Source organism: Trachypithecus francoisi, unplaced genomic scaffold (genome assembly GCF_009764315.1).
Source record: "Trachypithecus francoisi isolate TF-2019V2 unplaced genomic scaffold, Tfra_2.0 Lachesis_group0, whole genome shotgun sequence".
Classification (NCBI taxonomy): domain Eukaryota; kingdom Metazoa; phylum Chordata; class Mammalia; order Primates; family Cercopithecidae; genus Trachypithecus; species Trachypithecus francoisi.
This window is the reverse complement of record NW_022681453.1, coordinates 133,675,641-133,700,614: the sequence shown is the minus strand read 5'-3', so window position 1 is coordinate 133,700,614 and position 24,974 is coordinate 133,675,641. Positions and strand designations below refer to the sequence as shown.

General features: G+C 44.3%; 1 protein-coding gene across 8 annotated transcripts in view; it reads left to right on the top strand.

Annotated features, from left to right (window-relative positions):
- Nucleotides 1-24,974, top strand: part of DGKG (diacylglycerol kinase gamma) — a 217,004-nt gene that overhangs the window by 58,647 nt on the left and 133,383 nt on the right. For all 8 annotated transcript variants that reach the window (XR_004437236.1, XM_033211966.1, XM_033211963.1 and 5 more), the window contains exons 3-7: nucleotides 170-246; nucleotides 8,716-8,881; nucleotides 9,461-9,523; nucleotides 18,437-18,607; nucleotides 22,576-22,625. Coding sequence is in view for 7 of the 8 variants with exons in the window: in XM_033211966.1 (XP_033067857.1) it covers nucleotides 170-246; nucleotides 8,716-8,881; nucleotides 9,461-9,523; nucleotides 18,437-18,607; nucleotides 22,576-22,625 (527 nt within the window). In the remaining variant the exon portion in view is untranslated. The remainder of the gene's footprint in view (nucleotides 1-169; nucleotides 247-8,715; nucleotides 8,882-9,460; nucleotides 9,524-18,436; nucleotides 18,608-22,575; nucleotides 22,626-24,974) is intronic.

Sequence of the window (24,974 nt, the reverse complement as noted above, 5' to 3'; positions counted from 1 at the left end):
GGAAAAGAAGAAGTGAGAGGTCAAAGGGTAGAAGAGGGTGATATTTCTCCAGATTTTCTGGGACTGAGGGGCAGCTCCAACATAAACATGGTTACACAGGGAGAATTTATTTGGCCCAGCTTCCATTAGCTGTTTACCAGTGTTTCACATGTGAATTGTGTCTCTTCAGATTCCTCCAAGAAGATAAAAGATGTCTTGACTGAATTTAATGAGGGTGGGAGCCTCAAACAATATGACCCACATGAGGTAAGAACAGTTTCATTTTAAGCCTTTAAAAACCCCTGTGTTTTAGCCTTTCCATAATTTGTTTCCCTCTTGGAGACTCCACTTGCCTTGAAGAACTTGCTCTTCAGCATGTTTCCTCCTAAGTTTCAAGTGAACCATTTGTGCTACCTGGCATCATATGTTTCCCAAGCCCATACACTCGTCCCACTGTCCTAGAAGACTACCACTACTTCTCCTCTGCTCAGATCTCTCACCCCTCCTCTCCTCGTCCTCAGTTAACAACTGAGTTTTCTACTTCACTGAGAAAAGAGAAACAAACAGAACAGATCTTTCACAAGCTCCCTCACCCCGTGTGCCCACCTATGTGTACCTTTTCTTCTGTAACCAGAGATGAACTCTCCATGCTCCTGTCTAAGTCCACCTCCCCAACATATGCACACAACCCCATCCTCTTTTGGCCTACTGACAGGCATTACTTCAGCAACACGTCTTCCCCAGACTCCCTTTCCCTCCCTCTGCCTCCCTCCTTTTCTTTCTGTATCTCTACCTCCGTCTCCTTCATATCAACTTTCTTCTGTATGTTTTATTTTTCCCATCACCATGTAAACATTCTGTTACTTCTTCTATATTCAAAAACATTTTCCTGACTCCACTTCCTCCTCTAGGTACCACCTCATTTCCCTCCTGTGTTTTATAGCAAAACTGAACAAAATACTTGTCTATACTCATTGCCTCCAAATTCTGTTCTTCCTACTTTCTCGAAATGCCTTGCATCAATCTGTAGCCTTCACTCCTCCACTCAAACCACTAGTCAAGATAGCCAAGGGCCTCCCTACAGCTAAATCCAATAGCAGTTTTGCTCAACATCACTGGACATGGTCGGTCAAGTCATCCTTCATTTTCTTCACTTGGTTTTAAGACGCTACATCCTCCTGATTTCTTCTTACCCCTCTACTTGACATTTACACTTAAAAATCAAATAGGCTTCTCAAACTTAACATGAACTAAAATGATGTGTCCTTAATTTTCCCCTATAAAACCTGTTTATTCAGCAGTCTTCCCCATTTCAGTAAATGACAACTCTATCCTTCAAGTTATTCAACCTGAAACTGTGCAGTCATCATCAACTTTTGTCCTTCTCTCACTTCCCACATCCAATTCATTGGCAAATTCTGTTAGATCTACCTTCAAAATATATCCAAAATACAGACACATCTCACCACTTGCACTGCGAGCATCCTGACCTGAGTCATCACCATACTTTGCCCAGATTATTGCAAGAGTCTCCTAACTGGTCTCCCTGCTTCTGCCCTTGATGCTTCAGTCTATTCTTCACACACATCCTGAGTAATCTGTCAAAATTTATGTCAGAGCTTGTCGCTGCTCTATTCCACAATCTGCCATGGTTCCCCCCATCCCTACTCAGAGTAAACATGAAGATCATTACAATTTGCACCTCCTCCAGCTCTCTGACCTCATCTCTTGCTACTCTCCCCATCTTCAGCATATTAGCCTTCTTGATGCTATCAAACAAGCCGGTGTCACCATAACCTCAGCACCATTGCTCTTGCTGTTACTGTTTCTTAGAATGTTCCTCCTCAGCACATCACATTATCCATTACCTTACCACCTTCCAGTCTATGCTCAAGTCACCTTCTCAGTGATCATCACCTTCTTCATCTAATACTTGAAGCCCTCTTTCCCGACACTTCCTATCCCCCTGCTCTGCACTATTTTCCTCCTAAGTACTTCTCACCACCTGTCCCACTACATAATTTACTTAAATAATTGTCTCTCCCACTAGCATGTTTTTATTCACTGCTGTGTCTTCAGTGCCTGAAAAAGTATCTGGCTCATAGCAGACATTCAATAAATATTTGTGGACTGAATAAATGAATACAAGACCTCCCCCTACTTTCAAATTCAGTGAATCTAACATTTCTTGGGCTTCTATGCACTGTACTGGGCACTGTAGAAGGCATAAAAATATAGAAGCACAGTTCCTGCCCTCCAGGACTTATTTCCTACTGGCCGGGTCAGGTTTGACAGCCATGACCTTGGAATTATACAGTCTTAGGTTAGACTTCTACCTCTGCCATCAGCAAGTGGTCTTCGATAATATTTCATATCTTTGAGCCTCACTCTCCTCATCTATAAACTGTACATAACAAAAAAGCCTCAAAGTTTGTGGATGTGAATTAAATGAGAGGATCTTTGCAAAGTGGCTAACACTCTACAAGCACTTAAAAATTTGTACCTGTTGTTATCCCTCTTCCATCCCCTTTCCCCAGAATGTTTTTAACTCAATTCCATTTTCCCTGCTCCTGAGTCCTTTTATAAAGACTAACCACAGAAAAGTGACTGATCTGCAGGATTAACTCAGAGAGAGACTGGCCACTTTCTTATTCACATTGTCATCCATTGAACAAAACTGATCAACACCTTCTCTGCTGGACACTGGAAATGAATCAACAGAGCCTGTGCCCTCAAGGTACACCTAAGAGGGGCTTTGGATAAAAAGCACCAGTTGCAGAGAGAATGAAGCAGGAGGAAGGTAGCCAGAACAGGGGTGAGATTGAGAATGCACCATTTCAAAGAACATTCCTGAGGAGAAACCAAGCAGAGAAGATAGCAGAACCAGCAAAGAACTCACTGCCCCACATCCCCCACCCCCAGCTCATAACACAGGAACAAAGCCTGGCGGGGGCTGCTAATCAGCTTGTCTGCCCTGGGGCTGATGAGTGGGAGAGGAACAGTTTGGTCAGGGCCACTGCGGGTGTGGAGGCCACAGGAGTTTTCAGAAGCAGGGAGTTGCTTGGCTGCTATGAGCATGCAGCCGCCCTCGCCTCTGTCGGGGCTGGCCCCCACTTTTTGTACGCCAGGCACTGCTGGGTCCCAAGGGAGCTCTGCCACTCTGATTTTGTTCTCTCACACAGTGCAGCTGACTTCTAGTAGGTGTAATGTCATGGCACGGGGGTTAGGGAAACAAGAAGGGTTTAATTTCTCTGGAGTTTGATGGCTTACTGCTGCTAAAATGTCTCAATGAGAAACGAGTTAGCTGTGGGAAGGGGCAGATTGCTAGCAAAGGTAGGATGGGAATAAAACTTTACAGAGTGGCAGAGCTGCATCTGGCCGTGATGAACATGCGCTTGCCCATCAGCACCAAGTGATTCTCTGGAGAACAGAGTGGTGGCAGACAGCTAGAGAGTGGACAAAACCCAAAAGAGCAAAAGAGGCAGGTGGCTTGGTGGCACTGTGAGCCTGGACCCAGACACCTGAGCACAAAGCCCAGCTCTGCCACGTGCTTTGTGATCTTCAGCAAGTTATTTATGTTGTCAAAATTTGTTTTATCCCCAAAATGACAGTAACAATTCTTCCCCACACTGCTGTCCTGAGAATGAAAGTGCCTGATGCCTGCTAAGCTCTCCATCTAGTTCTCCTCTCTTCTTGGTCTGTGTAAGGATTAACACACTCTCTTTAAGCATGTTGCAGCAGGAGCAAATTGCCCAGCTAATTCCTGCATAAAAGCTGCTGGGGGAAAATAGAGTTCCCTTGGCCTGAACCATGAGTGTGCCTGGGATGTTATTCCAGGTCTCAGAGAATTGCCAGCAAGCCTCATAGTGGTTGGTCATCTGGTTTGGGCATGACCCCTAGCCACTCCCTAGTTAGTCTCCCATGATGCATTTACTAAGCAACTACTCTGTTCCTGGGTTGTTCTTTTAAAGAACTTTTGTATAACCCAGATATCACCTTGAGAGTGTGGCACATTTTTGCATGTCTTTGCCTGCTGAACTTGGAATACTGGAAGGGAGTGTCAGGGAGCACTGTGCCAATTCTGGACCCTGTGACAGATATAGAAGCAGGAGCACTGGACTAGGAGTCAGGAGGTCTGGACTCTGGTTTCACTCTGCTGCTAGCTTGCTGGGGCTCATCACTCAATTTCCTGAGCCTCGGGGGCATCAGAAGACCAAGTCCTCTCTGAGACTCTTCTGGTTTGCAAGTTCTGTGCTTCCAGGTTTATTCTGTGCATCCTGTTCTCTAGGATAGGGACATGCATGGCTGGATAAGTTCCGTCAGTATTATTTTCTAAGTTCTCATAACAGTTTGTCAGTTCTTTTCCTATGGCACTTGCCACTGATGACCATGCATTGCAATTATTTCAATATCTTTACCTCTTATATAACACTGACTCTTTGAAGATATGGACAAATACCTAATTCATTGGTGCCCAGCACTGTTTCTTGTACTTAAGAGGCTCAGGATATATCTATATCTATATCTATATATATAAATGCATATTTATATATATATATAATATATATTTCCCACCTTTTTCCAATCTGTTTATTCTTCAGCAAATTGTAAGTGGAGATATATATATATATATCCATTCAATCTATATATAGATTGAATGGATCCCATAACAGTTGATGACATCCAGGGGCCAGGCACCAGGCTATTCCTGAGGTGCAGTGATTAGGGTTCATCATCCATTCAAATACCTAAGAAGAACCCTGTGGTAGGTGGTGTGGGGAATTCAAACATGAAAGACGACATTCTCACTACCTTCCAGGAGCTCTGGATCAAGTAGAGAACCAAGGTGTGTCACAAACCACTATATATCAACGCACAGCAGCAGATATGAGTGTCACAAGACAGGAACCAAGGTACCAAGTATGGAAATTCAGGGACAGAAGATCACAAGGCTTTCTGGAAAAGGTGGAATCTGGGTTGGGCCTTAAAGCATGACTGGAACTTTTAACACGTAGAGATGGAAGCAGTTCATGCAGGGCAGAGTGCATGGAGGGTTGGTTGGGAAAGAACACAGAGGTCAGCATGGACAGAGTGCATACATGCACAAGGGGAATAATAGCAGAAAATGCCAGAATCGTCTCAGAGCTTGAAGTAACTACAAATCTAGGTTGGAGGGGATTATCGGAGGCTATGAATTCCAAAGGTCTAGGAGAGTACACAGGATGACCCACTGGACTGTAGAACACTGCATATTAGACTTTCTATTTACATTCATCTAATTTCCACTTGCCAATTTAGTTTTGCAAATATTTTATAATGTATAGTGCAAGAACAGAGAAGTACATCAGCTGATCTCAATTTAGTTCCATGGGCAATTAGAAACCATGGAAAGTTTGTTTTTTGGTGGTGGTGGTGGTGGTTTTTTTTTTTGAGACGGAGTCTCAATCTGTCACCCAGGCTGGAGTGCAGTGGTGCCATCTCAGCTCACTGCAAGCTCTGCCTCCCAGATTCACGCCATTCTCCTGCCTCGGCCTCCCGAGTAGCTGGGACTACAGGCACCCGCCACCATGCCCAGCTAATTTTTTTGTAATTTTAGTAGAGACGGGGTTTCACCATGTTAGCCAGGATGGGCTCGATCTCCTGACCTCGTGATCCACCTGCCTCAGCCTCCCAAAGGGCTGGAATTACAGGCATGAGCCACTGTGCCCTCCCCATGGAAAGTTTTTGAGTAGAGAAGCAATCTTATCAGAGTTGTGCTTTAGGAAGATCAACAGGGCAAGGATAGGTAAGATAGGTGGGAGGACCAACAGATGGACATGGGGATAAGGAAGCTTTGGAGAAGTATTGCAATGGTCCAGGTGAGTTATATGGAACAAAAGTCAGAATCTAGGAATTTTGGTGATGGCAGCAGGAACAATGGACATAGAAAAGGTCTGGATGTGACAGACGTTGCAGAAGAACAGTGGACAGAAGGAAGAGACAAGAACTAGTCTCAGACAACTGACAGTTCAAAGATCAGCCTGTAATGTTGGGAGCATAATGGTGTCATTGGCATTAACAGAAATTGTGGAGTCGGAAAGATCAGCTGGTTTTCAGGGAGCAAGCTAATTGAAGTTTAGAACTTGAAATCTTCTAGTTCAGCACTCACAATTTGCTGAAGAAGAAACAGATTGGAAAAGGAGGGGAAATGCGCTTGGTCTGAGACCAGTCATGAGGTTTGCTGAATCTCATGCTGATCTTGTTTCATGATCTTTTGGCTTTGGTTCTTTACAGCATTATGTTAGACTGTTTAAACTTTCTTTTTATTAGATCATTTAGTACAGTCTGCTTTCCAGAAATATGTTATTCTGATAGTTTTCATTTGATGCTAGCTGAAAGAGATTAATAGTTCACTATGGAACTGAAAACTACCTTTTAAAATAGTACTTGTCAATTAAAGTGATACAAAAAGACAAAGCAAAAAGAGCTTTAGAAACAAATTAATGAAGAACAGTGCCATATTATTCAGTCAATCAAAGTAAAGAATGAAGAGAACCAAAACAGAACAACTGCATAGAAAATAGGGAGCTTCAAAAAGAAGACAGGATGAAATGCTGCAGAGAGGCCAAAGATGAGACAGTCTAAAAAGAGATGATTATATCTGTGACCTTCAACAAAGCAGTTTCAGAGGTAATGGGCTAGGATCCAGTCCAAATGGGATTAGGGAGGTGAGGAGGCTAATCTGGTCTGTTTGGAGAAATTTGAAAGGAAAGGGGAGAAGGATGGGCCAGTAGCTCTGGTAGACAGCACTTTCTTTGGAATAGGGGACATTTAACATACTTGCAGGTAGATGAAAAGAAAATCCTGGAGGTGCAATCAGAGCCAGCGAGGATGGAATCAAGGATCATAGTGGGTAGGTCACAGTTGGAGAGGAGGGGCTGGGCATGGTGGCTCATGCCAGTAATCCCAGCACTTTGGGAAGCCAAGGCAGGCAGAGCACTTGAGGTCAGTAGTTCAAGACCAGCCTGGTCAACATAGTGAAACCCCATCTCTACTAAAAACACAAAAATAGCTGGGCATGGTGGCACGTGCCTGTAATCCCAGCTACTTGGGAGGCTGAGGCATGAGAATTGCTTGAGGAGGTAGAGGTTGCAGTGAACCGAGATGACACCACTACACTCTAGCCTGGGTGACAGAGCGAGACTGTCTCAGAAAAAAAAAAAAAAAAAAGAAAGAAAGAAAAGAGAGGAGGAAGAAAATATTTTGTTACTGTGTATTAGGAGAAAGGAGAAGGATGTGGGAGGAAGGGACATTCTGAGGCGATGAAGCTACAGAGACAGCGAGGGACAGAAAGAGTGTGAAATAAAGAGACACAGAGACTTGGGGACAGAAAAGGAACAGAGAGATGGATAGCTGTCACAAGAAATGTGAGTCTACCATTTGCTTCGAGTTCCCCTGATCTGGTAAGAGCCTCTTACCAGATTCAGACTTCCTTCACTCTGCAAAGGAGATGGATAGAACAGTCAAGCCTGGTGCTAAACAGAAATTTATTTGTCAGCCCCCCAGTGGGTTGAGGAGGCCATTACTTGCTTTTAAGGTCAAGATTTTGAACCCAAACTTGTTTATACACATGTAAGCCAGTCTCTGGTTCTGGGAAGTCCCCCAGATCTCCCAGAACAGACAAGGGGTTAAATGCTACCAACATTTTGATGGGCACACCAAGTAGACTCCTGCAAAGGGATTTTATTCTCATGGCTGCTATTATTCACAAAAGCTTGCACAGCAGATCTCGGAGTAGTGCTTCCTCAAATGATTTCCAGGAGCATCTGCCGATTTGATGAAGAATCTGATGCCATCAAAGCACAAGCCAGTGATGACTCACTGCAAACTGTTGTTGTTGTTGAGTGTTTGCTGAGTGCAGCAGCCCTTTCTGGCAAAGCTGCTCCCAGCCTGGGACCAGAAGCCAGGCGGTACCGGGAGAGACACAGCAGGAAGAGGGTCTAGTTTTTGGCATCTCTCTTGGTTCTACCTTCTGTCCTTGGCTTCCTGCTCTTCTCCTGGTGCCTAAAACCTTCACAAGGACATGTTTTGAGAAGCAGCTGAGCCAGAAACACACCCCCCCTTGTTATTTGAGGGTTTTTCCAGGGAAGATCAGGACTATGAAAGTAATGAAGGATGGAGCCTGTTCTTTTCTCTCCAGGTCTTTCCTACTTTCTGAGACCTGAATACTCAGGCATCACATCCGTCGTGGCACAAGAGGGAAACCAAGATACCACAGAAGAACCATTTCTTTCCATCATATTTTCAACTACATCCTTCTTCATCTTAACTAGGATTCCAGAGCACAGGCCTTGTCCCCGCTCATTGGAGCCACATCCCTCACACGGGCCTGGACTAAGGCAGAGCCCTGCACTTTGGCCTCCACTTGCAAGGCTCACTCTCTAACATCTCCCTTTTTATCTAAATTTACGTAATATCATTTCTTATTACAGGAGCCTGCCCTGGTTCTGTGCCCCACCAACTCCCAATATGCAACTGCAGCATTTTCTCTTTCTTACATCCATCCCCCACACCCTGTGTCTCTCATTCTCTATCACTTCCCTGGCCTTTTCATTCCTGTCCCCATCAGCTCCTCCATGTCCTGCTGCCTCCCTTTCCATTTCTCTCACCTGCCAGCTTTTCTATTCCTTTTCCTTCTCTCTTCCTCTCTGTCCCTTTGCTTCTCTCCACTGATTTTGCTCTTTTGCTCCTTCTCAGCCAATTAGCTATGATGTCTTCAAGCTGTTCATGAGGGCATACCTGGAGGTGGACCTTCCCCAGCCACTGAGCACTCACCTCTTCCTGGCCTTCAGCCAGAAGCCCAGACAGGAGACCTCTGACCACCCGACAGAGGGGGCCAGCAACAGCGAGGCCAATAGCCCAGGTACACAGAGTTTTCCCCAAGATGGGCAGAACTTGTGCAGCTCTCACCCCCTGCCACAGCCACAGACTGCATTCCTAGAGGGTCCCCTGAACATAGTAACTACCCCGTGGGTGCGAATATGAACCAAGAGACAGGGGGACGCCCTTCCTCAGAGCACTTTACAGGAAGCCCTGATGAACCTCTCAGCAAGAGGAATAAAAAGGAGGCATAATTCCTGCCACTACAGATCAAAGAGCAGGGTGGGGAAAGAGGAGACACAAAATAATGTATGGCGGGGGAAGAGAGCCTTCAGCAAAGGCTGACAGTCCACGGATGGAGCACATTCAGCTTCTGTGTCCAGGCTGGGACTAGCCTGGAAGTGTTAGAGGAGAGGGAAGCCATGATCCCTGTCTTCCTGGAGCTTGGGCTTTAATGGGGGAGACACAGTCAATCCCAATAAGTGAGTGTGAACCCAGCTGACAGTAACCCAGAGATAGACACAACCCAGGTGAACCAGGTTCCATGGGGAGGTCCCGTACCTGCCCTTCCAAGAAGCTGGAAGGCCTGGTCTGGTCTTTAAATCTTCTTTTTGTTCCTCAGATACTAATATACAGAATGCAGATAATGCCACCAAAGCAGACGAGGCCTGTGCCCCTGATACTGGTAAGTCTTTGGAATATAAGATTTGTGGGAAAAGTGTGGAATATCTCATCCTTGGGGAGAAGTGGGGAAACCTAACCAATAGTGCTGTCCTTATATAATTGTGCAATCTTATGCAGATCTGGTCCTCCTGTGGCCTTCAGAACCTCCATCTCTGGGGCTCCTGTCATTTGAATGTTCTGGGATTCTGAGGCTGGGTAAAGGTTTTTGCTTTACTTGCCCTAGAACAGAGTAAGTCAGGACTTGGAACAGCTTGCTAGATGTTTATCTCTGATATGTCTGCCTGCCCAGAAAGTGGAGAGCCTTCTCAGGAGAAAGTGAGTGTGTGTGTGTGTGTGTGTGTGTGTGAGAGAGAGAGAGAGAGAGAGAGAGAGAGAAGTGGCTGTGGCTCTAAGGCTGAGGTGCAGATTACCAGTGGGTAGCTGGAGAGGAACAGAGCAAGAGGGTAAAAATGTGCCCTGGTTGACTTCCAACAACATATATACACTATTTTGAGTAAGTTGAAGAGTTGCTAATAAGTTAGCAAGGGAAGCCAGCTCAAATGGTCTTGAAGATGTATTTGCCAGGCATCTGCTCATTACACATTTCATTTCAGCTTCACAATCACACCACTTTACACATGAGGAACTGAGGCCTTAAGAAATGATATACCCCTGGTGTGACCTGTGGAGCCAGGGATTCAATCTAGAATCATCCAACCTCAAAACTCCTGCAGTCTTTCCTATACCAAGAGAGGACACAATGGTCCTGGTGGTGTGGTTGGTTCCTGTGGAATGAGCAAGGCTGCACTCTCAGCGGGGCCGCTGTAGTGGTGCCTGCTGCCCATAGGCCCACTGTTGGGCTGTCAGAGATGTGGGATCTTCCCTGACACATTTATCAATGGGAAGCCATTCCTCTCTGCTGTTGGCAGGCCAGGCCCAAGGCCAGAAGCTCCTGTGAAAATGAGAAGTAAAGGTTACCGTACTTAATTTCTGTTCTCATATTTAATATAAATGTCCTGAGTACTATCAACTCAAGTTGGATCAGGCAACAGAGCATGTTGCTTAAGGAGCCAGGCTGCCTGGGTTTGATTCTCAGAGCCAACACTATTTAGTTCTGTAACCGTGGGCATGTTTGAACAATGTCTCTGTGCCTCAGTGTCCCCAAGTGAGATAACAAATGTTGTTATGAAGGTTAAGTGAGTTAGATATGTTAATGCTTAGAATAGTGCCTGGCATACAGTAAATGTTTGATAAATATTAGCATTTATTATTCAGGCCACCTTCCAGAAGTATTCTTTATTCCTTTTTTTTTTTTTTTTTTTAGATAAGGTCTTGCTCTGTCCCCTAGGCTGGAATGCAGTGCTACAATCTCAGCTTACTGCAGCCTCGACCTCCCAGGTTCAAGCTATTCTCGTGCATCAGCCTCCTGAGTAGCTGGGATTACAAGAGTGAACCACCACGCCTGCTAATTTTTGTACTTTTTTAGTAGAGACAGGGTTTCACCATCTTGGCCAGGCTGGTCTCCAACTCCTGACCTCAAGTGATCCACCCACCTCGGCCTCCCAAAGTGCTGGGATTACAGGCATGAGCCACCATACCCAGCACAAAAGTATATTCTATTCTTAACTCAGCACGGTCTGCCATTATCTCCTTCAACCTGCACCCTCAGTCTCCAAGTGTGTCAACTGGGCATCCTCTTCTCATGAAAGGTGTCTCATGGGCTGTCTTTCTCCCAGGTTGCTCCTGAAGCTTTCAATACAAAGACCCAGAGAGTCAGACCTTTTTTTTTTTTCCTACTGTGCATTATCATTTTATTGAAAAGCTTTATAGATATCCAAAGGTGAATTCCAGCTCTTGGGATGTGCCCAGGGGAAAAAGAATGCAGTTTTATTATTATTATTATTACTACTATTATTATTATTATTATTATATTATTATTATTATTTTGAGATGGAGTCTTGCTCTGTCACCAGGCTGGAGTGCAGTGGTGCGATCTCGGCTCACTGCAACCTCCGCCTCCCAGGTTCAAGTGATTCTCCAGCCTCAGCCTCTCAAGTAGCTGGGACTACAGGCCCGTGCCACCACACCCGGCTAATTTTTGGTATTTTTTAGTAGAGACAGGGTTTCACCATGTTGGCCAGGATGGTCTCAATCTCCTGACTGGTCTCAGTCTCATGATCTGCCCGCCTCAGCCTCCCAAAGTGCTGGGATTACAGGCATAAGCCACCCCGCCTGGCCTATATTTTAAATATATATTTTAAATATATATAAAACAAGATAGACTAGAGATACTACAGCTAAGAGAAGGGGAACTAATTGCAACAGGGACCTGGAATGAGAGAGTTTCTTCAATGTAGTTCTAATCTTTTTTCCTGTCACAGCAAAAAGAGAAACTGGAAGGATTATCGAGTTTTCAGTGTTTAACTAAAGGCCTGGTGGGATAAACAGTTCATGATAGATGGAAAGCAGAGCATGGTTGGGGAAAAACAGTTACCGCTGGATCATAAGCTCAGCAAACTCCAGGCTGCGCACAGAGCACCAGAAAGCAAGGACTAGGAGCAGCTGTGCCTTCCCGATGGTTTCAGGGACAGCAGCAGCAGGGCAGGACTCCACAAAAGTGCTGGCTCATCCACGCCCTGCCCGGCACGCCACTCAGCCATGCTAGTCCAGAGCCACTTGGTGAAATGGATGTAAGGCACAGATAACTCTTACATCTTCTAAGGACTACAGGAGGCATATTCTGGCATAAATCATTCTCATACTAGGGAGGAAAGGGTGAAACTAGTAGCTCTGAGATTTTAAACTCCCAGAGAGAAACTCAGTGGTGAAAAGCATCCTGCCCCAAATTCTTTACCTAGAGACTTTTCTTTTTTTTTCTTTGAGATGGAGTTTCGCTTTTGTTGCCCAGGCTGGAGTGCAATGGTGCAATCTCAGCTCACCACAACCTCTGCCTTCCAAGTTCAAGTGATTCTCCTGTCTCAGCCTCCCAAGTAGCTGGGATTATAGGTGCATGCCACCACACCAGGCTAATTTTTCTATTTTTAGTAGAGATGGGGTTTATTTTATCTGGAATTTCAAGAGGAACCTGGAAAAAGATACAATTCATTCATTGACGTTCCAAACTGTCTGGGCAGGTTGTGTTTTAGTGGCTAATGTTTCTGAGCTACCAAGGAAGAATTTATTGGGGATATGTCATTATGTGATATTTGAGAAAAGATGATCAATGATGATAATGGAAATTAACTGACTTATTTGACCTCCATGTATATTTGCAATAGTTGTATCATTCTGGGTCTAAAAGAGAAACTTCCAGAGATTTACTCCTGGAGAAGTGATTTTGTGATGTACCATTTTCCTTGTGTATGGGAAAAATCAGCCCCCTGTAGTAAAATCATGAAAGGGCAATTATCTGACTCTTAGCCCAAGGAGTTATATAGCATTTTTTTCATCTTCTTTTGACACTTGAGATTTAAGGGGAAAAAACCTTTTCCTGCTAGGCCCTCTTCCACAGATGTCTTAATTAGATGTCCCTGTTCACCAGGAACAAGAATTATAGGGCCAGGAGGTCATCACAGAAAGGGGCCTCTGCCAGCAAGGAAGAGCCAAGTCCTGGACTCACTTTCAATCAGGCCATCTGCTGAAAAGACCAACCTTTTCCTGTTGTCCAGGTGGAAGCCAGGGGAAGAGCTTAGATTCTTATTTCATGTGGCCTGTCTAGGCCTATCAGATCAGTCTCCAAGCTCAGATCTAGCAAAGCCCACTTCATTCCCAGAGCCGGGCAGGCATGTGTTTTGCCCATAAAGACAACAGAGCCGGGCTTTCAGGGTCCAGACTTTGGCTCAGAGGCCTGAGTAATCTATCACTGTCAGAATGTCAGCTCAGGAAAGGCTGAGCCCACCCTTCCATTCATGAAGGCCCAGGACTAACTGAGATGAATAAGGAGAACTTCAGTGTCCTGGTGTTTCATTATTTTCTCGGGCTGTTGAGATGTTTCAGCAACTTGGAATATTGAAATCTCAAGGAAAGTCTCCTAATATTTTGTGTTAGTTTTTCCAAATTATACAAGTAATATACTCACATTGTAAGAAATTTGAAGGACACAAAAAAATAAAGGAAACAACAAAGATCAGTGGTGTCAAGGGTCAGGGGAAGGGAAGGATGAATAGGCAAAGCACTGAGGACTTTTAGGGCAGTGAAACTACTCTGTATGCTATAATGGTGAATGCATGTCATTGTACATTTGCCCAAACCCACAGAATGTAGAACACCAAGAGTGAACCCTAATGCAAACTATAGACTTCAGGTGATAATGATGTGTTGATTTATTCATCAGCTGTAACAAATGTACCACTCTGGTCGGGGAGTGAGGCATGGTAGGCTATGCATGTGTAGGGAAGCGGGGTGTGTGAAAAATCTCTGGACCCTCTTCTAGTTTTACTCTGAATTTTACAGTGCTCTAAAAAGTGTGTTTTTTTAAAAGCACAATAAAATCACCCATAATTTCACCAATGCAATTACGTGTGTGTGTGTGTGTGTGTAATCTCCTTGTAGATTTTTCTATAAATTTTTTACAGAATTGGGATCAGACTGTATTGTATAGATAATCTGGGACCCAGTTTCTTCTTCTTCTTCTTCTTCTTTTTTTTTTTTTTTTTTTTTTTTTTGAGATGGAGTCTCACTCTGTTGCCCAGGCTGGAATGCAGTGGAACAATCTCAGTTCACTGCAACCTCTGCCTCCCAACCTCTGCCTCCCAACCTCTGCCTCCTGGGTTCAAGCGATTCTCCTGCCTCAGCCTCCTGAGTAGCTGGGATTACAGGCACCCGCCACCGTGTCCAGCTAATTTTTGTATTTTTAGTAGAGATGGGGTTTCACCATGTTGGCCAGGCTGGTCTCCAACTCCTGACCTCAGGAAATCCACCCACCTCGGCCTCCCAAAGTGCTGGGATTACAGGCATGAGCCACCGTGCCCGGCCTTGGGACCCAGTTTTGTTCTTCACTTAGTGAAGTCATTTACTTGAATGATTTCTGTAATTCAAGACTTTGGGTAAACATTAGTTTTAATGCAATCCCCTCTTTAAACAGATGAGAAAACTGAGGTTGAGTATGGTGGAGTAAGCCTGCTTGTGTTAAATCACACACACATACTTTGTGTGTTAAATCACACACAATTGAACACAAACTCAGTGCTGGAATCACAGTCTTCTGCTGCCTGGCCTGGTGCTCTTCCCACTATGCCACACTGCCCAACTGGAAGGGAACAAGTAACACAGATACCAAGAGAGAAAGTGGAACAAGTCAGGTCTGCCCAAGAGCCCTCATATGAAAGGGTTTAGGACATGGCACCAGGACAGAACCTCTGCGATCTGGAAGAGGGTGTTGGCCTTTTATACAGGTGGTACCTGAGGGACATACTCAGATGGCCATAGGTTAAGGGTAGTTCATATAAGGCAGAATGAAGAGGAAGGACACTGTCATTCATAATGGGACAATGGCAGTGCCTCTCAGTCTTCCCGGACCCCTGCATCTCTATGACAGGAGTGAGCAGCAGACTTCAGTGAAAACTAGAGAAATGGTTAAAGATCCAAGGATTGAGGTATAAATTGGCATAAATTGCATGTTTTAAGTGTATAATTAATTAATTAATAAGTTTTGACATATGTATATACCTGTAAAACTAGTACCACAATTAATATAGTGAACATACCCATAATCTCTAAAAGTTTTCTTTGTAATCCCTTTTTTTCACCCTCTTTACCCACCCATGCTTCATCCCCATACAACTACTGATCTGCTTTCTGCCATATATATTAGATTGCATTGTCTAGATTTTATATACATGGAATCATACACTGTCTACTCTTGGGTCTGCCTTTTTCCACTCCACATAATAATTTCGAGATTTATCCGTTTTGTATGTATCAACAGTTCACATATTTTAGTTGCTGATTAGTGTTTTAATATATAGATATTCCACAATTTGTTCGTCTGTTAACCTACTGATGGACATTTAGATTGCTTCCAGTTAATGATTATTATAAATAAAAGTGTTATAAATATTCTTTTTTTTTTTTTTTTTTTTTTTTGAGACGGAGTCTCGCTCTGTCACCCAAGCTGGAGTGCACTGGCCAGATCTCAGCTCACTGCAAGCTCCGCCTCCCGGGTTCACGCCATTCTCCTGCCTCAGCCTCCCGAGTAGCTGGGACTACAGGCGCCCACCACCTCGCCCAGCTAGTTTTTTGTAGTTTTTAGTAGAGACGGGGTTTCACCGTGTTAGCCAGGATGGTCTCGATCTCCTGACCTTGTGATCCGCCCGCCTCGGCCTCCCAAAGTGCTGGGATTACAGGCTTGAGCCACCGCGCCCGGCCTAAATATTCTTGTGCTTTAATGATGTTGAGTGTCTTTTCATGTTCTTAATTGTTTGTTTATTTGGTCTTATTTAATTTCTTTTTACGTATTATGAGGCTCAATTTGCTAAAACATTAAGAACGTTTGCCTCTGTGTTCATGAGGGATATTGATTTGCATATTCATGTCTTGTCATGTCATTGTCTGTTTTTGGCTTTAGAGTAATGCTGGCCTCAAAAATGGGTTGCGTAGGATTCCCTCCTCTTAAATTTTCTGGAAGAATTTGTATAGAATTTATGGTACCTCTTCACTAAATGTTGAGTTCTGGATTTTCACATTCCTCCAAATACTCCTGAGCTTTGTTTTTAGGTACAGTTAGGTTACTTGGACACAGTCTGATCTTTTTGAATCTATCTTTTAAACTTCACTGGACAGGACCAGAAAGGCATTTTCTCACTACTGAGAAACAATGCTTCTGAATACTCTATCGATGATTCATGAATCACGGGGGTTTTCTACCCTGGTTGGTGGGAATAGGCATCACTCCTGGTTCTCTTTGCATTCCAGGGATTATTCCCTCTAATCCTAGTTCTTTCCCCAGCCTTAGGTGTTTTCCTTCCACAAGTGTGCTAATTCTACTCAACTGAATAACTGAAGGGAACTCTCTGCTGTTACGGAAAGCGGACCTTCTACACATATTCAGAGCTAGCTCTCTGTGCATCCCCTCCTCTCCAGTGCCTGCTCTGTGAACCCTAGCCACCATGGGTTCCAGATTCCAGCTTCACCTCCACTCAGAGAGACTGCCAGGGTTGGCCTAGCTTACCCTCTCTGTGCTGCAGCCTAGAAGCTCTTTCCAAACAGTCTGATGTGGCCGTTGTAGGAGTCGTCTCATCTTCTCAGAGATCAGTGTTTGGACCTCCCTGATAATGTAATGTCCTATGAACCATTGTTTCATACATTTTGTCCAGTTCTGTCACTGTTTTAGGTGAGAGGGTAAATCTGGTCTCTGTCAATCCATTTAGTCAAGTAGAAGTTATTGATCGTGTGTTAATTGATGAATAATCTGAGGACCTAGCAATAACTTTGGGTATAATGGACCACACAGTACAAAGTCCTGTTCCCATGTTTTCCTCCAGTGACAATCTTAATACTTCATTAAATATGTAATTTTATTACAACCTCCCCATCTCACACTATCCTTATCTTTATCTCATCCTATTGTATTTTCATCTCTACTTGTAGAACCCTGAGGCTTTCTGCTTTTGTTTAATAAAGGTGATATCTTCTTGCATCCTGCTAAGGGTCTTGTCCAGCAGAAAATTACTTTTGAAAATCTGGTCTTCTGAGACCTCAGGATGAAGCTTTCTTTCCTTACTTTGCGGCTGCGTTTCATAGGCTCCATCTTGGTTTCTTCATGAGGCCCTTTGTAATATACAAAGTGTGTCAGTGACCTTTGGTCTCTCCTATTGTCCATCTGGATGATTGTTAACTCCCTTCTCAGACCCACAACCGAATCCCTGGAACCTGGAAGGCTTTCATCTAGCACAGCCCTGCTTGCCTAAAATGGAATGTTTGCTTCCATTGCTTGGTTGTTTGTTTCTCCGAATGAAGAGTGTACAGGTAACATTGCCTTCCTCAACAGACATTACTATCAAGGCTGTCTCTCCCACTACCTCTACCTTCAGTACTTTGTTACTTGGTGGTGTAATATTACAACACCTCAAATATTGGATTTTCCACTGCCCGCCTTCCCTTTGTTCCCTGGTTTGTTGTTTTCTGTGAGTTGTACACTCCTAGCAGATATTAAGAGATCATTTCTGATGAGCATGGAGGTAGAGAGGGAAGACAGCACTCAAAGTGTTTCAAAAAGTAGAATTCACACAGGAAAATAGGGGTACCCTATTTTCTTGTTAGTAATAGATCTTTCTGAACCAGAGGACAAAGTGTGGAAGAGACAAAGTGTTTTCCTATCTTAGAAAGCAGAAATTGTAAAGGGAAAACTTACCCCATTCTTGTGGTACAATAATCCACTTTCTGCATTTTCTTCATCCAAATGATTGGACTTGCAGTTAGTTTGAGTTCTTCCTAGTTTCTGGAGATTCGTTGATTATCAATCCCAGTTTTCTCTTTTGAATATTCATCCTTTATGTGTGTTTAAATGTGTTTGAAAAGAAAATTGCAAGGTCTGTTAAGAAATGACTGTTGGCCATTTACCATTTTGAAATCCCAGCCAAAATTACTTCTACAAGTTGAGTGTGTTCCCATAAAAGTAGGCCATATGACATTTATCTGTTGATTATTGATATTACCAATAATCACCATCATCTTTTCTGAATATTCAGAGTATAGATGAATTTCCTGCAAGGAAATCGACTCTTAAAGGGGTCAGCATGGGATCCCTTCGGAGAATATGAACTCCACAAGTTGGATTTCTAGGGCCACTAATTTGATCACATCTATGTAACCAAAGCTTTTGAAGACACTGCTACAAAATTCTTGCCTCTACCATGAAAAGGATGGGGTAACAAAGAGGGGTTCATATTTACTAAACAGAAAATGCCCTTGGATGTTTTCATTTTGCCTATCACAGAACCAAATATGGCTGAGAAGCAAGCACCAACTGAAGACCAAGTGGCTGCAAACCCCCCGGAACCCCCCGTCCCTCGGTCTTCAAGCTTGGAATCCCCTGTGGTGTACCTGAAGGATGTTGTGTGCTACCTGTCCCTGCTGGAGACAGGGAGGCCTCAGGATAAGCTGGAGTGTAAGTGCTCACCCTGTCAAGGGGCTTCATCTTTTTCCTAGAGAAAGATCTGGGGTTCTGTCCATTATTCCTGAACACACTGGAGATTGAGCTGGTATCACGGATATAGGTCCTGCGTCTTTGGGGAGGTTTCTTTGTCCTGTTACCAGCAGTGATATGAACAACTCCTAGAATCCACCCTGGGACATAGTACCAGTTGTGTATCATGTGGGAAAGGCATCTGAAACCCAGGCATTGAGAACCAGAATCTGGAAAGGGAAAGGGGTTCCATCAAGCGGTCAAGACTTCCTTGCTTTGCTGGCAGGACTTCCTGAAAGCCTTTACTCAGAAAACTGCTACCTCCTCTTAATAGACTTTTTAAAGAAAGATATTCAACATCTGTTCTCCTTCCCCCTATTCTGTGCCCAGACAACTGTTTATGAGGAAATATTCTTTTCTTGAGATCTCATCAATCTCTGTCTTGATAAGGCTTTGTCCATTTCTCTACCTACGCCCCACCCCAAGATTATTGGCCTCTAGAGAAGGAGGAGGCCAGTTAATTAAAGGAGTTGAGCTCGGTTTGGTGGTGCTACTAAAGTAGGTTTTAAAAACATGTCTCCAGGAGGAGAGTAAGAGCTGGGGGCAGAAAGTTCACAGTGGCTGAAACAGCCTGCAGTCTTGTAGATGATTCAGTCCAGGGATGGTTTCTCTGGCTTCTGTGAGCCTACAGACATACTTTTAAAAAATAGGAGATGATAGGACCTTGTTAAAAAAATTGTATTGTCATTACTTCTCTTGGGAACTTAAGTAGACAGCAAGGCAAAAAAAAAAAAAAATGTACGTTATAGCCAAAGTCAAAATTCAAGTTAATAATAAGACTAGTCAACAAAACTTAAACATAAGCAAGGGAAGTCTGCCAAAGGTTAACTCTTGCCAAAAACAAAATGAAGCAGTTTGCTCATTAGCTGAGCTTAAAATCTCTCCCATAGGTTCGAAGTGTTAACAACTGCAAGCCTTAAGTGCTAGTTTGGTGGCAAATGTAGCAGCTTGCTGTTTTCTTCCAGCTAATGTTAAAAGTGAAACATCACATTATTTCCAGCATTTAGCTGGATTTTGAATTTCAGGCACTGTATTTATTGGTAACTACCAAAGAGAAGGTGACAGATTGTTTTATATTAATGACTCTCCAACTGAGTCTTATCATGGCCATGAAAGAAACGTTAAAACTTGTTATTATAGAAAATTTCAAAGATAAAAGTAGAGAGCATAGTGAACGTCCATGGCCCCATCCCCCAGCTTCAGCAATGATCAACTCATGGTCAGTCTCGTTGTGTTTATACCTCCCACCCATTCCCTCTGCCTCAGAGTATTTTGAAGCAAATTCCAGGCATCATATAATTTTATCTGTAAATATTTCAGTACATACTTCTAAATTCACAGACTCTATTTCTTTAATATAACCTCAATACCATCATCACAGCCAAAGAAAATGATTCCTTTTACTATTATCAAATAGTATTCACATTTTTCCAATTATCTTAGATATTTTTAACTGTTTGTTTGAATCAGGATCCAAGTAAAATTCATACATCACCACTGGTTATTATGTGTCTTCACTCTCTTTTAATCTTTCGGATCCCTCTCCATCTTTTGCTAATTTTTTCCTTGCAAATTTTTTTTTTTTTTTTGAGACGGAGTTTCACTGTTGTTGCCCGGGCTGGAATTCAGTGGCATGATCTCTGCTCCCAGCAACTCTGCCTCCCAGGTTCAAGCGATTCTCCTGCCTCAGCCTCCTGAGTAGCTGGAATTACAGGTGCCCGCCGCCATGCCCAGCTAATTTTTGTATTTTTGGTAGAGACAGGGTCTCACCATGTTGGTCAGGCTGGTCTCGAACTCCTGACCTCAGATGATCCACCCGCGTCAGCCTCCCAAAGTGCTGGGATTAGAGGTGTGAGCCACCATGCCCGGCCTGCAAGTCTTTTGTTGCAGAAATTTGGTCATATAGAGTTTTCATTTTGGTTTGCTTTTTACTAAACCATATCAATTTATATCCTTCCTTAACTTTAAGTACGGAAAACAAGTTAAACTTTTCTTTGTAAAAACCAAGCATGTATTTTTTGGAAATAATAGACTGAAGTCCCACACCTATTGCCAATGCAATAATAACAAGAACAACTATCATTAATAAACACCTTATATTTGCTCAGCACTTTGAATGCCTTCTCATTTTAACCTCACTGTAACCTAGAAGGAAGGCACAAGAGGGTTAAAAGACTTGTCCAAGGTTACACTGCTAAAATTAGGATGCTTACTCAGGCCTTTCTAGTTCTATTGTTCATGCACAGTAGGACCAGAGAGAGGTCAGCGTTGGAGAGTCGCCTAGGCCCAGAGACCTGGAATAATGCTAGCAGAAAAGGTCTGTTTATGTCATTCAACCATCTGCTGGGTGAGTCATCAGCATATGATACATGCCTCAGACTGGGACCTTCTGACGAATCACAAAGAATCGCAAGCCCATGACCCTACCTTTAAAGGACTTTGACTTCGACCAGCGATGCACCCCTGAAAAAAACACAAGGTACAGAGACATTAAAACATCTAGGAGGAAATGACGACACAAGGGCAACTTAGCAGAAATAAGGGGACCGGGCTGATACCTGCCCCGAGGTGTTGCACCGAATGGGTGCTCCACAGAGAAAGCAGGCATGATGAAGGGTTTTAAAGAATAGCAGGAAAGGCCAGGGAGCACAGAGGCTCATGCCTGTAATCCCAGCACTTTGGAAGGCTGAGGCGGGCGGATCCCCTGAGGTCAGGAATTTGAGACCAGCCTGACCAACATGGAGAAATCCCGTCTCTACCAAAAGAACAAAATTAGCCGGGCGTGGTGATACATGCTTGTAATCCCAGCTACTCGGGAGGGTGAGGCAGGAGAATCACTTGAACCAGGGAGGCAGAGATTGCAGTGAGCCAAGATCGCGCCATTACGCTCCAGCCTGGGCGACAAGAGCGACACTCCAACCCAAAAAAAAAAAAAAGCAGGAAAATGAAGAAATGCTTATCTCTACTTCCTAGCATCCTGACTTATGAGACCACAGACAGGATCTTTGTCTTTTGGTTGAGTAAAATATAGGTTTCCAGGTCCCATAAGTAAACGTGTAATTCCTTGTCCAAAATTTTCTCCCCGAACTTCCTTATCCTACATCACCTCCCCGCAGTTAGAACATGATTGAAGATGTTTCTGAATAGCATGTTTCCAAATACCTTTTAGAAAAAGGAAAAAATGGCTTCTGTAACAACTACCTCATAGCATTATTAAGGATTAAGCAATAATGAGAAAGTATATAGGACAATACCTTGTATATGTTAAATGCTATATATAAATGTTCATTTTAAAAGGAAAATAAAAATTAGTGACATCTGTTGGGTGTTTTCTATGTTCTAAGCCCAGTTGATTTGGCCTATCAGTTACACATTAATCTTCATAATAATCCTAGGAGAAACCAGCTATTATTATCTCCACTTTATAGATAAGGAAGCTGAGCTCAAAGAAGTTAAATAACTTATTGGGCACCCCCCAGAAGTGGCAGGGCAGCCCTAGGATTTAAATCTGCCTAACTCTACACTTTCTATGCTCAATAGAAGCAAAATGCTGGTGCCTCTGCCCCACCCCCAGCTGGGCATTTGCTTTAGGTTGTGTTCTAGTGACACTGAAAGGTGTTCGTGCTCCCCAGGGAATCACACTCATGACCTGGACTTCATCAGCCACATAAGTATTGCTTAGGCAGGTCCAGAAGCCGGGTGGTTCTCCTCCCTTGGCCCAGCCTCTCCTTAAGGAAGTCAGACTCTGCGCTCAGAGGGAGGAACAGCTGGCTGCCACAGCCTTCGTCACAGTGGTGACAGAACTAATCTAAAAACTTGGCAGCATCAAAACTTCAGCCATCCCTGCTTCTTAAAGGACACCTCAAGGCTTACCTCTGTGTTTCTTACAGTCATGTTTCGCCTCTATGATTCAGATGAGAACGGTCTCCTGGACCAAGCGGTAAGTTCTCACTCTAAATATCCCTCACGGACCTGAGAAAGGCTGGGGGAGCAGGGAGCAAGCAGAGGAAGAATCTGAAAATGTTCAGTTCTGTCTTTATAGTAATAACAATGTCTCCATGCAGGCTGAGGAAATCCGACTAGGCCCTCTCCACCTGCTATTTCCTAAGGGCCAGCCTTGCAGAGCGTGAATGCCAACTTACCTTTTCACTCTCGAAGCCTGGGATCATCAAATCTCAGGATGGAGGGATGCTTTAGCATGTCACCTAGTTTAAATTCCCGTTCAGTTCACAAGGTCCTCCTGCAATTTCCTGCAGGAGTCCTGAGGCCAAGAGGAGAGGGCAGGGGAGGCAAAAAGACTAGGGGAAAAGGGCACGAGAAAGGAGGCTGCTGGTCACTGCTGATGTGAGAGGAAGGAGGCTGCTGGTCACTGCTGATGTGTGAGGAAGGAGGCTGCTGGTCACTGCTGATGTGTGAGGAAGGAGGCTGCTGGTCACTGCTGATGTGTGAGGAAGGAGGCTGCTGGTCACTGCTGATGTGTGAGGAAGGAGGCTGCTGGTCACTGCTGATGTGTGAGGAAGGAGGCTGCTGGTCACTGCTGATGTGCTTTCCATCACCCTTGGCTGCTTCTCCTACTCCAGGGCACTAGCCTAGGTGTCTGGTTCTGTCTGCTCTAATGTCAGGTCATGTTCCCATCCTGTTGCACCTGAGAAAGCCTGAGACTCACCCTTACCCCTTCAGGAATAGGCAAGGATCAGTCAAGGCTCATGGAGTAAAAGGAAAGGATGGAAAGAGAAGAAGGCACACAGAGTCAGATAGGCCATGTGATCCTGACTGTCAATGTCAGAGATAGGGCTCATTAACAGGAAGGCCCTGAGGTTGAGATGCAAGGGGTTGAGTCAGACCAGAGGAAGGAAGAAAGGGAACAAGTCCACTAGACCAACTGAATCATCCCAATTCCCTCTAAACCCCAGGGTGTCTCTGTGGGAAGCACTGTGGCCCTTCAGCCACATTGCAGTGCTGTGGCTTGGGTCATCTGCGGGAACATCCAGAGGATCACAGATTCTCAAGCATTTGGTCATCACATATTTACTGAGTGTCTGCATTATGTCAGGCACTCTTCTAAGCACTGGGGGTATGGCAGTGTAGCCAACTGACAAACTTCCATGCCCTCATGAAGTTTTCATTCTAGTCCAAGCACAGACACTAAGCAGCATAGTAAAAACATGTGTCAGGTAGAGATGGGTGCTAAGAATAAAAATAAAGGAGGGGAAGTGTTGGAAGAAGTTGCAGCTTTAGTGAGGGTGGCCAAGGAATGCCTTTCTAGGACGGGGCATCTGAACAGAGGCATGAAGGAGGTGAAGGAGTAAGTCTAGGGGAAGAGCCTTCCAGGAGAAAGAACAGTGAGTGTGAGGATCCTGAGGGTGCCTAGGATGTTAGAAGATTCACTCCAGGCCAGTGTGAATGGAGCAGAATGAGTAAACAGCTGAGATCAGAGCGAGGGAATGAGATTAGAGAAGTCATGGGATGGGGGTAGGGGAGTGGGGAGTTTGCAAAGCATGTTAAATTTTTTAGGTGATTAAAAGTGTTTATCTTTAGCCAGGTGCGTGGCTCACGCCTGTAATCCCAGCACTTTGGGAGGCCGAGGCGGGTGGATCACGAGGTCAGGAGTTCGAGACCAGCCTGACCAATATGGTGAAACTCCATCTGTACTAAAAATACAAAAATTAGCCGGGAGTGGTGGTGCACGCCTGTAGTCCCAGCTACTCCGGAGGCTGAGGCAAGAGAATTGCTTGAACTCTGGAGTTGGAGGCTGCAGTGAGGCAAGATCATGTCACTTACTCCAACCTGGGTGACAGAGGGAGACTCTATCTCAAAAAAAAAAAAAAAAGTGTTTATCTTTTACTTCAGAGAAATGGAGAATCATTGACGATTTTGAGGAGAAGAGTGATGTGATTGACTTATGTTTTAATAGAATCACTCTACTCCGGGTGTGGCGGCTCACGCCTATAATCCCAGCACTTTGGGAGGCTGAGGCGGGCAGATGACTTGAGGTCAGGAGTTTGAGACCAGCCTAGCCAACATGGCAAAACCCTGTCTCTACTAAAAATACAAAATAAATTAGCCAAGCATGGTGGCAGGTGCCTGTAGTCCCAGCTACATGGGAGGCTGAGGTCGGAGAATCATTGAACCTGGGAGGTAGAGGTTGCTATAAGCTGAGATTGTGCCACTGCACTCCAACCTGGGTGACAGAGGGAATGCAAGCAGGGATACTGGTTAGGAGGCCATTGAAATAATCAAGGCGTGAAATGGTGGTAGACTTGTGCAGGGCAGAATCGTTGCAGGTGGT